The 15,288-nt window shown below is 44.5% G+C and overlaps 1 protein-coding gene across 1 annotated transcript; it reads left to right on the top strand.

The window, feature by feature from the left end:
- The first annotated feature begins 7,589 nt into the window (after positions 1-7,589).
- Positions 7,590-11,292, top strand: LOC129710230 (Ig-like V-type domain-containing protein FAM187A). Its single transcript, XM_055657081.1, has one exon. The coding sequence runs from the start codon at positions 7,689-7,691 to the stop codon at positions 8,934-8,936; it is 1,248 nt and encodes a 415-aa protein (XP_055513056.1). The 5' UTR covers positions 7,590-7,688; the 3' UTR covers positions 8,937-11,292.
- Positions 11,293-15,288: the final 3,996 nt, after the last annotated feature.

The raw sequence follows: 15,288 nt of genomic DNA, 5'->3' as shown, positions 1-15,288 counted from the left end.
TCCTATACTACCTGTAATACAAAACTTGAAAATGCCATTAGTTTTGCTGCCATTTTCCACATTTCTCTCACATTTACATAGTCCATCTCTTACACTGCCCTTTTCATTCTGGTTCCATCTCAAGAGATGGACTGGCCACTACCATCTTTTATAAGCCCACAGATTCCAACAGCTGCTTTGATTATCCTCTTGTTCTGCCTCCCGTAAAAATGCCATTCATAGAAACATAGAAATTAGGTGCAGGAGTAGGCTATTCAGCCCTTCGAGCCTGCACCGCCATTCAATATGATCATTGCTGATCATCAAACTCAGTATCCCGTACCTGCCTTCTCTCCATACCCCTGATCCCTTTAGCCACAAGGGCCACATCCAACTCCCTCTTAAATATAGCCAATGAACTGGCCTCAACTACCTTCTGTGACAGAGAGTTCCAGAGATTCACCACAAAATGTTTTTCTCATCTCGGTCTTAAAGGATTTCCCCTTTATCCTTAAACTGTGACCCCATGTCCTGGACTTCCCCAACATCAGGAACAATCTTCCTGCATCTAGCCTGTCCAACCCCTTAAAAATGTTGTAAGTTTCTATAAGATCCCCCTTCAATCTTCTAAATTCTAGCGAGTACAAGCCAAGTCTATCCAGTCTTTCTTCATATGAAAGTCCTGACATCCCAGGAATCAGTCTGGTGAACCTTCTCTGTACTCCCTCTATGGCAAGAATGTCTTTCCTCAGATTTGGAGAACAAAACTGTACCCAATACTCCAGGTGTGGTCTCACCAAGACCCCGTACAACTGCAGTAGAACCTCCCTGCTCCTACACTCCCGAATCCCTTTGCTATGAGTGCTAACATACCATTCGCTTTCTTCACTGCCTGCTGCACCTGCATGCCTACTTTCAATGATTGGTGTACCATGACACTCGGGTCTCGTTGCATCTCCACTTTTCCTAATCGGCCACCATTTAGATAATAGTCTACTTTCCTGTTTTTTACACCAAAGTGGAAAACCTCACATTTATCCACATTATACTGCATCTGCCATGCATTTGCCCATTCACCCAGCCTATCCAAGTCACCTTGCAGCCTCCTAGCATCCTCCTCACAGCTAACACTGCCCCCCATATTCGTGTCATCCGCAAACTTGGAGATGTTGCATTCAATTCCCTCGTCCAAATTATTAATATATATTGTAAATAGCCGGGGTCCCAGCACTGAGCCTTGCGGTACCCCACTAGTCACTGCCTGCCATTCTGAAAAGGTCCCGTTTACTCCTACTCTTTGCTTCCTGTCTGCCAGCCAGTTCTCTATCCACATCAATACTGAACCCCCAATTCCTTTTACTCGGATTCTTCATTTCCATTGTATTTATTCTAATGATAAGGCACCCACTCTGTTGCCTCTGAAATGTCCCTCTTCCTGAAACATGGGGTTCTCCTCGGTCATCGTGGTTGGAGCTCTCAACCGCATTTCCTCGACTTCGTACATGTCTGCTCTCACTCCTCTCTCCCAGGACAGGACAATAATAGATTTCCTCCGAAGCTCACCTTCTATTCCAATAGCCTTCACATTCAACATATTATCCTTTATGATTTCCTCCAATTCATAAAATGATTCCACTGCAGGTCCCATCTTCCTGGCTCTTCCTGTTTTTGCATTTCACAGGGATTGATCACTTTGTGATTCCTTGGCCCATCCCTACCATCCACTCCCAATCCTATGGCACGTTAACCGGGAGAGATGCAACCCATGTCCATTCTTTCCTTCCCACCACCATATTCAATCCAAGTGAAGCAGATGGCGTTGACAATGTAGTCCCTTCTGCATTGGACGAACCAAATGTAAATTGGGTGGTCCTTTTGCAGAGCACCTGGACTCCGCAGAGGTAATTCTGACTATCCTGTTGCATGGCACTTTAATTTTCAATCCTATTCTCATTCTGACTGTCTATCCGCGTCTTTCACCACTGCCATACTGAGACCCAACATAAAGTAGGGGAACAATATGTTAACTTGCAACTGGGTACTTTGGAGTCTTCTGGAATGAATACTGAATTTTCCATCAGGTAAATTGCTCTCCTTGTTTTTCCATTATCATGCTTATGTCATTTTCTTATCACATTTCTTGAAAATACCGTACCAATGGTCAGTTCCAATGCTCTATATTGCCTGACCTGTTTTAACCTACTATTGTATTTTTTGTAATGCACCCCACCCTCCCTTGCCCACCCGACCCCCATCCCCAATGCTCGACCCCCATCAACCCCCCCCGAATGCTTTGAAAATGATTGCACTCTGGGTATTTTCCTGCTTTTGTTTCAAATTTTAACATCTGCCGTTGTTTTTTTTTTCCATCTCAGAATTGAATTCATTGAATAACATTGCAAGAATATTTTACAGTAACTACTTATCTCCATTTCTCATCTTACAAATGATGGTGTGTATTGTAGTTCAACACAGGTAATACCTGTGCAACATCAGTTCAGGTAACAGAAATCCATCCTTATGGAATTCACAAATCATTACTGAAATATCTTGCAAAAAATTAACTCTCACGGAATTAGTGTTTGTTTTTATTTTACTTCCAGCTATCATCTTGTGGCACATGGGTGGATGGCGTTTCACATTGTGGAAAATTGTGATAGGAACTGTGTTTTTGACGAACGCAACTCCTCTCCCATTTTACATGGATGGGAAACATTTGGAATGTTTCACAGGCAGATGGGACTAGTGTAAACAGGGAGTCATGGTCAGCATGAGCAGGTGGGGCCGAAGGGTCTGTTTCCATGCTGTATTACTCTATGATTCTATGTAATGCAGAGGTTGTCTGCGCTCTCTCAGTACAGGAATGTGCTCAAGTTTCTGTAAGGAGGCTTGAAACTACAGCTTTTTGATTTATAATGCCACCTATTGACCTGACCTATGCTTGAGGAAGATTGCATCTGTAAACTCAGTGAATTATTCTGCTTTAAATCTTCCCTTTGAGAAAATTAAGTCCAATGCTAGTGAGCAAATGCTGCAATATCCATTAATAGCTGTTCAGATTGAAATGCATAACTTTAATTTTGTAGGTAATGACATGTATTGCCTGCAGCATTTTTGTGTTCCTGGAATGTTTTCCATTTATTGAAGATTATTTTCTTTATCTGTATTTTTAAATATGACACTGAACATTATTTGGAAACTTTTCAAAACATAAATTAGGATTTCTTTCAGAATGTTGATTCTTTCTTCAACTGAATGGGACAGTAGAGACGAGTACTGGGGTTTCACAGATATTAGCAGTGACTTGATTGCACCTAAGATTGGTGAATGCTGTGCATATAAGGGGTGGATGGATACATTCTGCTCCAGTGTGAAATGGAAAAAATATTTCCCATACATTTTCTGTCAGGTTTGAGAAAATAGATCAAAGCTAGTTTGATTGGAGTAACCGAATTATGGTGCAAATAAACCTCCAAGAAAATATGTGTAACTCAATTACTTACTGCATTACACAAAATTTGGAGAAACTGCGGGTGCAGCAGCATCTATGGAGCGAAGGAAATAGGCGATTTCGGGCCGAAACACTGAAGAGGGTTGCCCGAAACGTCGCCTATTTTTCGCTCCAGTTTCATCAGATTCTCCAGCAAGACTTTGATCTTCCAGCATCTGAAATGGCTTCAAAGTCTTCCATGCAAAACCACTGTTTTTCAACAGGAGTTGCACTTTTCAGTTCATCAGGTTAAAGACCATGGCTTCAATGGTTATGAAAAACCCCAACACGTCCTCATGGTTAGAAAAACCCCAAACATTCATTTTTTCACCACCATCGCCTGGTTGGTCAAAGTGTGTATTATCCACAAAATACACTGCTGTTACTTGCTCGAGCTACTCCCATTGCACCCTTTACGACCTCACCACTAAGAAGGGGTAAGCCATTTAGAACGGAGATGAGGTAACACTTTCCCACACACAGAGTTGTGGGTCTGGGGTATTCTCTTCCTCAGAGGGCGGTGGAGGCCGGTTCGCTGGATACTTTTAAGAGAGTGCTAGATAGGGCTCCTGAAGATAGCAGAGTCAGGGGATATGGGGAGAAGGCAGGAACGGGGTACTGATTGTGGATGATCGGCCATGATCACATTGAATGGCGGTTCTGGCTTGAAGGGCCGAATGGCCTACTCCTGCACCTATTGTCTATTGTAAAAATAATAAAGGACAGGCAGCAAGTGCAGGGAAACAGCACCCCCTGCAGGTTCCTCTGAAGTTGCACACCGTACTGAATTGGAAATTAAACCTTATCTTTCCTCATTGCGGTCCTCATTGAACACCCTCCCTACTGCAATAATGGAAGCACCTTCATTAGCATCTCAAAAGGCTAGATAACCTCCTTCTCAAGGGCAATTAGGGATAGGCAATAAATATTAGCCTTACTAGCTATGATCAAATGGGAAAATTAATGAAAAAAGAATAAAGGTGTAGGAAGGTTTAGATGTTAGTTTAGATGTGCAGACGCTGGTTTAAACTGACAATAGACACAAAATGCTGGAGTAACTCAGTGGGACAGGCAGCATCTCTGCAGAGAAGGAATTGGTAACATTTCGGGTCAAGACCCTTCTTCAGAAAGATGTGTGAGAGTATAATTTGTTAAAATGGAGTGGAAAACAAAGGTACTTAGAAACATAGACATAGAAACATAGAAATTAGGTGCAGGAGTAGGCCATTCAGCCCTTCGACCCTGCACCGCCATTCAATATGACCATGGCTAATCATCCAATTCAGTATCCCGTACCTGCCTTCTCTCCATACCCCCTGATTCCTTTAGCCATAAGGGCCACATCTAACTCCCTCTTAAATATATCTTCATGTTTACATGAAAATTATTATCATAAAATCTTAGAAATGTTATGACACGGAAGTAGATCAGCTTTTCTATTGTCTGTAAGGGTTGAAAAAGAGCCTCCTAACCGAACCCCACCTTCTAGCCTTGGTTCTGGAGTCCTCAGAGATACAAGAGTATGTAGATGATGAAACCGAACTCCAACCCCATCCAATATTTCCTCATAGGTAACGATTTGGTCTCGGCAATAACCTCATAAACTTCATTTGTACCTTCTCCAGTGTTATCACATCTTTCCCACAATGTGTTGATTAGAAGTGTGATTGTGCTACACTGCGATTTAACAAACATTCTGCGTGCTTCTAGCATAACCTCCCTGCTATTGTACCCATTGACCAATATAAGAAAACGTCCAAGATGCTATTTTTTGGCCACCTTATTACCTGCCTGACCTAAGGATTTGTGGACACATACTACAAAATCCTTCTTCTGCTCTACGCCTCTCTGGCCTTTGCCACATGCTTTGTATACCATTGTCTTATTGCATCTCCTCAAAGCATTCCCTCCTGGATTAAATTTTATTTGCCACTTTTCTACCCAGATGACCAGATCATCTATATCTTACTAGCATCCAAAGCTTTCCCCCTTATCATCCACATGGATCATTTTTGTATCCACTGGAAACTTCTGCATCATGCCCAATTATTTAAACCTATCATTAATTCATGCAGCTGAAAGTAAGGGACAGTGAGTTCTCAACCTCGTGGAACCCCATTATAAAAGTAGAGGCTACTGAGCCCCATGGGCTTGTACTCAATGACAATATACTGTAGGTTTAAGGAGGGGTGGGGGGTTGATTTAATAGGAACCCGAGAGGTGACTTTTTTTACACAAAGGGTGGTGGGTATATGTAACAAGCTGCTGGAGGAGGTAGTTGAGGCAGGTACTATTGCAATGTTTAAGAAGCATTTAGACAGATACATGGACTGGATAGGTTTAGAGGGATATGGGCCAAATGCAGGCAGGTGGGACTAGTGTAGAAGGGGCATGTTGGTTTGCGTGGGCGTGGGCATGTTGGGCCGAAGAGCCTGTTTCTATGCTGTATGACTCTTACTCTATTGACATGGGACCATTTTACGATCTAGAAACTCCCTCATTCTACAGTCCACTGCTCAAACTTCCCTGCTACATTTAGACTAATGTTATTTTATACACTTTATTAGTTTAAACATTTTGTTCAATAATTACTTGTAGTTACAGTACATCTAAATAAATAGTTAACTTAACATATTTGATTATAATATTCTAATCCTGACTTAAACCTCTACAAAGTTTAGTTGGAAAAAACTAATACTTACTCACCAACCAATCACCCACTTGCTATCCAGCGACATCACTCTTGGCGTCTCTCTATCCCTGTCACTGAATTTCTCTCTCCAAATCTAAATCTACATATTCCATCTGTAGTCCACGTGTTACCTATGCTATGATGCATCCTCCCTAAGGACCACTCCGATCCCTGTCACCCGCAGACAGGCCAACGTAACGACCAGCACCATGAACAGCGCCTCCTGCTGGAAAACACTGGCACCCTGGACAGTGCTCTGGACAGTGAGCTGAGGCAACAGCCAAAGGAGAAACAACTGTATCCAATTAGCCAAGACTGGAGCAACTCACCTGCACCTTGTCAACCCTACTTTTTAAAAACCAGGGCAGTTCCAGTTGGAGGAAGAGAGAGAGAGAGAGGAGAAATAAGGAGGACTCCCTGCTAACTGAACCTCTCTTTGGATGCTCAGAGCAAGACTGAACTGCTGGGATACGCCAGAGACTGCCAGTGCCTCCTCCAACTGCCCATGGACGACGAGGGACTGAGCGCCTACATGGACTCGGAACTGTACCTTAACTATCCGTTTATTGGTTAAATAAACCTCTTCAGTGAGTTTAGCCTACCACAGGGGTGGGAGATTGCAATCTTCATGTGGTCCGCCCTGTTTCAACCAATGCAATCAACCTGGCGTATACAATCAAATAAGATCAATTAGAACACGTTGTCCTACGACTTTAGGCTGTGCATGCCCTACGCAAGAAGAAGAAGCCTACCACAAGTGCGTTGATGTAGTTATTCTCAACCCTGGGTCTTCCCCGACACCACACCTACCATTCCCCATATATTGTCCACCCATTCCTTTCATTCCCATTTATAATCAGGCATTTCATTCCTTCCCATGCATTCCTGGCACAGTGCCTACACCAACCTATGCCACGTTGAAGTGTCCATTTGAATTACATAGGAAAGAGCAACGTCTTTAACTGAGAACTGGCTTGCATTGATTAGAAATGGGCAGAAATCGGCGTTAAGCTGGAGTGTGACGTTTAGGCTGAGAATGATAACCACTGAGCGATGCCTGTCCATCCCACCTCTGTGGTTCACCGAATTCCTGTTCATATTCTCCCAATTTTGTTAGTCTTTGCTGTCTCCTCCCCTTCCTCAGCCCTCCTGCTATCTCCTCCCATCCCCCAGCCTTCGAGCTCCTCCTCCTTTTTCCTTTCTTCTCCCCGCCCCCCCACTCCCAATCAGTCTGAAGAAGGGTTTCGGTCCGAAACGTTGCCTTTTTCCTTCACTCCATAGATGCTGCTGCACCCGCTGAGTTTCTCCAGCTTTTTTGTGTACCCTGTTCATACACGATCTGTGTTAATAAGCCTTGGCATGTGAACACCGAGCCACCTCCGGAATTCCTGCTGGCAGCATGTTCTTTAATTCACAATGGCAGAGTTCTAGAACCAAAAGACGTTCCTTCTAGAACTCAACAGCTTTTTGTGGATTCCACGAGCTTGCCATTCAGTCCATGGCCAGATTTGATCAGACCCTGAGAAAATGTTGCCTGAACACTTTGTTCTTTTATTTACGCCCATTCTGTGGGCTCTGCCCGCTTATGCTAGTGAGTTTGTAATTGAAGAGAAAGAGGATATATTCAAGGTACAGTCCTGCCCTGCCTTCTTAATGTTCCTGAATGCTGCCTATCTGGCTGATATGACCTTTGAGCTACCATGCCTTTGTAAGCCCGAGAACGTGAAATCAGTTGTCTGGTACTATCAGGAGAAACTGGGCAAAGGACACACAAAAGTACTGACTGACTTCAATGGAACAAAGATCTTGGATACTACCCAATTACCTTCTGGATCGGCAATTAGTTCACGGTTCAGTATCTTAATGTTCAGCCTGGTTGTCTTCAATTCCCGCCCCCAGGATTCGGGGCATTATATGTGTGGCTCTGTGAAGGGTGATTATTTTTATGGTTATGACATTGACGTGCAGAGTTATAAAAAAGCACACATAAGCTTCCAAGAGGGGAAGCTGAAGCCTCAACTGGACGTGGAGACTAAGACCTACAAGATCTTTACGTTGTACTGGGATTGGACCAGATGTGATCGATGTGGGGTGAGAGGGGAGCAACGACGTGTTGGCTTGTGTTACTTCCGCAGCCCTTACCTCTATTTCAGGTACAAGAAGGCCATGCCTGACATCGTTTCCTGTGGCTCTGCTGCAGTCCCCCGCAGATACCGGAACATCCTGAAGAAGAGAAAAACGGAGATCTTGGTACGAAGCTGTTTCACGCCGTGCGCAACACGTTACCCCTCCATTGAAGGGCAGAAGTTCATCTTTGAACTGTTTGGTTTTACCAATGACAAGAATAAAAAGATTCCCAAAGTCCCAGTGCAGACCCACTTCCAAGTCATTGCAGAACCTTTGATTCTCGCCTGTCCAGGGGCTAGAGCAGAGGAAGCTGTAGCCTGGGATAAGGGGCACCGACAGCTCTACAGGCAGGAGTACATGATGGGTGTCAACAGCAGCATGAGGTTGTATATTGATCATGGTAATCATCTGGTTATCCGTGCCTTTCAGCTGAATGACATTGGGACTTATTACTGTTGGCGGCAAGGCCAAATGGTGGCTGGGATTAGGTTGTTGCTCGGCCTCGCAAAGAGGAAACACAGAAGTTTCACCGATCCCGAGTCCATCTTTGCGATGCAAATAATCCTTAGTACCTACGTCATACTGACGATAATATTTGTCTTCCTCAAATGCATGAAATGTATGAATCATTACTTTGTTTGTTTTTAAGACAGGAACAGGATGACATTTCTCCCCTTTACCAGTTCAAAGCAAATGGTCAAAGTCAGTGTCAGTGTCAAATTATGTTTGTAAGTAAATGTTTATCAGTCTTGCTGTTTATCTGGAAACCTAACCCTTATATCAGTGGGTCTCTGGTTTCAATTCTTAAATGGAAGGGTTTGGTTTGATGCCTGTGTGGTTCGGCGTTTTGTCCGATGAATACAGGAACAGGAAAATTGGTTACAGTAACCCTCTATTAATATAAAGTAGATTGCCCCATATTAAAGACTGGCACCACAGTGGTTGTAATGACTGTATGGAATATAGTGCTATCATATAGGGGGGCTTCAGCAGCCAAAATATCACAAGAATGTAGTGAGGCATTAATGGAGGGGAGGAGATGGTCATATTAATTGACTTGTCTTACAAACACGTTGGGAATGTTTAGGAATCAAATACCTGTAGTATAGAAGTTAATGAAATTTCATCTGCGAAAATTGCTCAGTGCAGTAAACAAAAGCTGTTCAAGGACTGGATAACCAATGGTAGTAGTTGAGTACATCACCAGATGATTGCACAGCCTGATGGCATTCTATAAAACAGGGCACTGTGTGAGATTCACACATCTATTGTAATGAGACATGTTGATGATGCAATAAATGGCGTTTGTGGGGTTGATCCTGAAGGAGTCCCTGATATGTGAGTGTATTTGGTATCCCTGTCGCAGTTACAGCACATGAAGGTTTTATGATTTATTTTCTTATTGACTTGATTTAATAAAGAGTGTTAACCAAATATTTTGAACTTTAATTGGCGATAAAGGTTGGATAACCATATCCATATAAGAACCATATTGATATTTGATGACACCTGATAACACCTCAAAAGAGGGAGATTGAGAGGGAAAGAAATAGGACACGAGGTAGTGCTGACAACTTAGTTAAAGGAGAATCCTAAAAGATTCTATGTATATTATTAGCCCAAACCAATTAGTTGGTTTGCTCACTATGGCCATGGAGGAGGCCCAGGACAGAAAGGTTGGATTCCTATGGTGGACCCAAGTATCTTTCTTCACCTTGTATTTTCAGTTGGAATCTGCAATAACTTCTAACCACATTCCGTTTGAGTGTGGCATTTACTCATGTAGTCCTCCAGAGGGCAGGCATGTACTGCTCCCTTGATCCAAGTTGCACAACTGAAAATAATCTGGCATATAACCATATAACCATATAACAATTACAACACGGAAACAGGCCATCTCGACCCTTCTAGTCCGTGCCGAACACATAATCTCCCCTAGTCCCATATACCTGCGCTCAGACCATAACCCTCCATTCCCTTCCCATCCATATAACTATCCAATTTATTTTTAAATGATAAAAACGAACCTGCCTCCACCACCTTCACTGGAAGCTCATTCCACACAGCTACCACTCTCTGAGTAAAGAAGTTCCCCCTCATGTTACCCCTAAACTTCAGTCCCTTAATTCTCATGTCATGTCCCCTTGTTTGAATCTTCCCTACTCTCAGTGGGAAAAGCTTTTCCACGTCAAACCATCTGAATCAGTGTTATTCGCTAAATCACAAGGTAGAAGGCACACCTCAATTTACACTTTTCATTATCTGACCACAGACTTAAATTGCTTTTACCAATATTTTTTACCCGTTTTTTGTTAAAGTCTAACAGATTAGAGCGACTTACGACTGATTGTAGGGAATTCATCATTAAACGATGCTTTCGTTGCCTTTGTGTGTCAGATACTATCCATTATTTTAGTACTTGAGACCCATGTAAAACCCGTGGTCTGTTGGACAGCAGTGATCCCTGGGCTCCCATATGTTTCTGCAAGCTGGACCACCAAAAGCAGGCAGGTCAAGGCACCATGAAAACATCTTCCATGCCTGCTCTACAAAACCCTCCAGATCCAGTGGAAAGACAGGTAGGAGTCACTCACAGAAGCCTAAAGTCCCACACCACCGATCTGGAAGAGCTACTTTCCAACAACCATTAGGTTCATGAACTGACCTGCTACAACTCTAATCCTACATCAGCAACAAAACAGTATGGACCACATCTTGAATCAAGATCTCTATCTCCATCATAGGTGATAGACTTCTGACCGACATCCACTATAAACCCACTGACTCCCACGGCTATCTAGACTACACTTCTTCCCACCCTGCTTCCTGTAAGGACTCCATCCCTTACTCCCAATTCCTCCGCCAACGCCGCATCTGCTCCCAGGATGAGGTGTTCCACAGCAGGGCATCGGAAATGTCCTAATTCTTCAGGGAACGGGGGTTTCCCTCCCCTACTATAGATGAGGCTCTCACCAGGGTCTCTTCAATACCCCGTAACACTGCTCTCTCTCCCCATCCCCCCACCCGTAACAAGGGCAGAGTCTCCCTACTCCTCACCTTTCACCCCACTAGCCGTCACATACAACAAATAGTCCTCCGTCATTTCCGCCACCTCCAACGTGACCCCACCACTCGCCACATCTTCCCATCTCCCCCCCTGTCTGCCTTCCGCAAAGACAGCTCCCTCCGCAACTCCCTGGTCAATTCTTCCTTTCCCTCCCACACCACATCCTCCCCGGGCACTTTTCCTTGCAACTGCAAGAGATGCTACACCTGTCACTTTACCTTCCCCCTCGACCTCATTCAAGAACCCAAGCAGTTGTTCCAAGTGCGACAGAGGTTCGCCTGCATCTCCTCCAACCTCATCTATTGCATCCGCTGCTCTAGATGTCAGCTGATCTACATCGGTGAGACTAAGCGGAGGTTGGGCGATCGTTTCGCCGAATACCTCCGCTCGGTCTACATTAACCAACCTGATCTCCCTGTGGCTCAGCACTTCAACTCCCCCTCCTATTCTGAATCCAACCTTTCTGTCCTGGGCCTCCTCCATGGCCATAGTGAGCACCACCGGAAATTGGAAGAGCAGCACCTCATATTCCGCTTGGGCAGTTTGCACCCTAGCGGCATGACCATTGACTTCTCCAATTTCCGGTAGCCCTTGTTGTCTCCTCCTCTTCTCGGCTCTCCCTCAGCCCTTGGGCTCCTCCTCTTCCTTTCTCCTTTCCCCCCCCCCCCCCCCCCCCACCCAACATCAGTCTGAAGAGTGTTTTGACCCGAAACGTTGCCTATTTCCTTCGCTCCATAGATGCTGCCTCACCCGCTGAGTTTCTCCAGCACTTTTGTCTATCTTCATGTCTAAGCTAATTCCAATTGGTTATACTGGAATTGGAATTGGAATTGGCCCATATCCTAAATTATTCCTATCAATATAGTTAACCATACATGATTGGGCCTTTCGATTTGCAGGTTTTACCATGATTTTGTTATGTGCAAGTTAAATTATATAAGGTAAACTACATTTTTGCCATACTACTGTCCTGTCAATTGATCCGATGGAATATTAAGATGCCAATCAGGTAAGCTTCATTGGGAGTGTTCAAGTATCAGAGGGAATGTATCATATCTATAAAATCATATCTATAATATAAACCGGTGAGTTGGAAAACAAGTTTAAGGAGAAAGTGAAGGTGTTATAAGACATGTTTTGTTGGAAGTGCTGAGATACTTGTAGAATGTTTTTAAAGCGAGTTGGACTAGTGGCATTACTGGATGGTATGACAGTGCCCTGGTGGGAGACAGAGAGAGACAATGAGACAGATAGCGAGGAGGGAGAGGGAGAGGGAGAGAGAAACAGAGAGAGAGAGAGAAACAGAGAGAGAGAAGAGAGAGAGGGAGCACCACCGTTTGGACTGGGTTGAGGGGGGGGGGGGGGGGTCTTGGTTTATCTATACATGCTCATCCTCAGGTTCTGATCATGTGAGGTGCTCATGTCTGCTGGCTGGGGCAGTCGGGGTCTCACAATCCTCTCACAAGCCATGAGTGGCTTTTGCCCATGTGGGGACGCTGAGCCATGGCTCGTATGGCTCGTTTGGTTCGAGCGCTTTCCAGAAGTGGCGACGACATTGAACGGTTGCGGCTCGCCTGCAGTCCGTCTGTTTTTACTTTTTTTTATTTTATTTGTTTTGTTTTGTCTTGTTTTAGTCAAATTTTGGTTTATTAGGTTGTGTTATGTGTGGGGTACGGTGGGTGGGGGGGATGAAACATGGTTTTCTGTCTCTTCCTTCGGGGGAATGAGACTCTTTCTGTCTTATCCCCCCTCCTCTGCCTCCGTCTGCACTGAGGCCTAATGGCAGAGCTGGCGGCCTCCAACTGCGACCGACCTCGAAGCTCAGGAGGCAGAGCCAGCCAGGTCTCACAACGCGAAGGCTGGCTGAATTCGGAGCTGTGTCGGCGTTCCGGTGGCAGCGGCACGACTCGGGCTGAGGCAGTGCTCCGGTGAGGGCGGCCCGACTCCAGGCTGAGGCGGCGGTCCGGTGGCTGAGGCGGCGTTCCGGTGGCTGAGGCGGCATTCCGGCGGCGGCGACCTGAATCCGGGGCTCGGCCGCGGGCCAGTGGACGACATCGTCGGAGCTCGCAGGCAACAGGCTGGTGCCTGTTTTTACGGAGCTCCCGCGGCAACAGCTGCGTCCGCTGGACTGGAGGGCGACATTTCGGCAGCTTCGACCACCCAGGGCCGCGGAGCTCGGTTGAGCCGCGGGACTGACTTACCATCGCCCGGTGGGGTAACAACATCGGAGGTCTGAATTGCCTCAGCGCAGAGGGAGAATAAGGAGGGGAAGAGACAGTGACTTTAAGACTTTTGCCTCCATCACAGTGAGGAGGTGCCTGGTGAACTCACTGTGGTGGATGTTAATTTGTGTTTATTGTGTGTTTTGTTGTTTATTATTGTTTATTATTATATGTATGACTGCAGGCAACAAAATTTCGTTCAGACCGAAAGGTCTGAATGGCAAATAAAGGAATCTAATCTAATCTAATCTCTTTCGGCATAGTCAATAATCTCCTCGTACGTTTTGGGGGGGATGCTGTGCCATTGCACGCTGGTCCTTAGCTGGCTGGCTCCTTATTAGATAATGTTCCATTGCCACAAGATCCAAAACTTCCACACCGAGGTAGGCCGGTGAGGGTGGAGCCAGCGTGTGGCAAGCCTCCTTAGTTGGGCCAGTTCAGCTCATGGAGGTTTGCAGGGGTGGTTCGTCTGGTCATGGAATTGCTGTGCCGCAGTCTCAGGGGAAAGGCAAAGGTGGTGCAGTCCCTCCATCTTGACGGTATCGCAGTCTGAAGCCACTACACGGGGTAGCAAAAAATAAGCCTCCTAGGCCTCACCAGGTATGGAGCCAAGATGTGCTTCCAACTCTGACATTGACATCCTTTTCCCTCAGCAAACAAAAACATGTAAACAATGGCATCTTCTACATGTGACTTTGATTTTATTTACATTTAACAATCAAAACCTGCCACAAAACCACAGGCAGTATCTAGAAATGCTGGGAGGACCAGTAAGTCTGGTAATGCACAGTAGAACTCATTGCATGACCTAGGTATGTTACAAAACCTACCTGAATCGTGGCTGAGCATCTGCCCTACCCCGTGTGTGTGATTTTGGCGCTGTTTAGAGGGGGCGGGTTTAAAACGCGATTTTTACTAGGCTGTTCCAATCGAAAATGTTCAGCCTAGTAAATCATTAACGGAAAATCGCTGAAAGACCCCGTCGCAAAAGGTATTATTCGTTTTTATGGCCTTGTATAATGTTTATAGTAGTTTAAAAATCACTCTCTCACTCCGCAACCTCTCGCAGCCCCAGGGTTTTATAAAGCAAACAATTAAAGGTATGTACCTTATTTTTACATTAAATGGGGCTTGTATATAACCCTGTAATTAAAGTTTTCTATAGCGTGTAGTTCATTTTGGGCTCTTTACATCCCGCAGTATTTTTCTGGGCACTTGAGGGCACAAATCCAACGCAATGTGAACGTTCTAAACCAGCGCGTTCACAGGAACCCACTAGAAAGCCGATTTAAATTGACTTTAATTTACAGCAAATGAACACTAAATTCCTTCCATTTGGCCTATAAATTGATGTAAATGAGATTTAAAAATCATGTTTTATTGTGAATTATTTGTGAATATTATTTGGACACTTGGGCTATTTAAAAATGGTAATCATTTATTAAGAAATGGATAGATGTTTAGATCTAGTGTTTGAAGTTTGAAATTAGCTACAATTGGGTAATTAACTAATTATATGCTTTAATTTCAGGTCAACCAAGTAAGATTATTTTATATTTGTTTCAGAATGCTTCAATCTATGATAACTGAAAATTTCATTCAGTTCTCTTAATTTTTAAGAAGGTTATGGGCTTTTGACTGTCCACGATCACAGCTTTTTTGTTACGTCCATAGAAAATCAATAGGGAACAAGATGCTAATTTCTTAGTAT

Source organism: Leucoraja erinacea, chromosome 27 (assembly GCF_028641065.1).
Source record: "Leucoraja erinacea ecotype New England chromosome 27, Leri_hhj_1, whole genome shotgun sequence".
Taxonomy (NCBI): domain Eukaryota; kingdom Metazoa; phylum Chordata; class Chondrichthyes; order Rajiformes; family Rajidae; genus Leucoraja; species Leucoraja erinaceus.
The sequence above is the reverse complement of the archived record's forward strand: the minus strand, read 5'-3'. Positions and strand labels throughout refer to the sequence as shown.

Excerpts from the sequence above, each read along its gene's own strand:
- LOC129710230 (XM_055657081.1), top strand. The coding sequence starts at position 7,689 with ATGTTGCCTGAACACTTTGTTCTTTTATTTACGCCCATTCTGTGGGCT.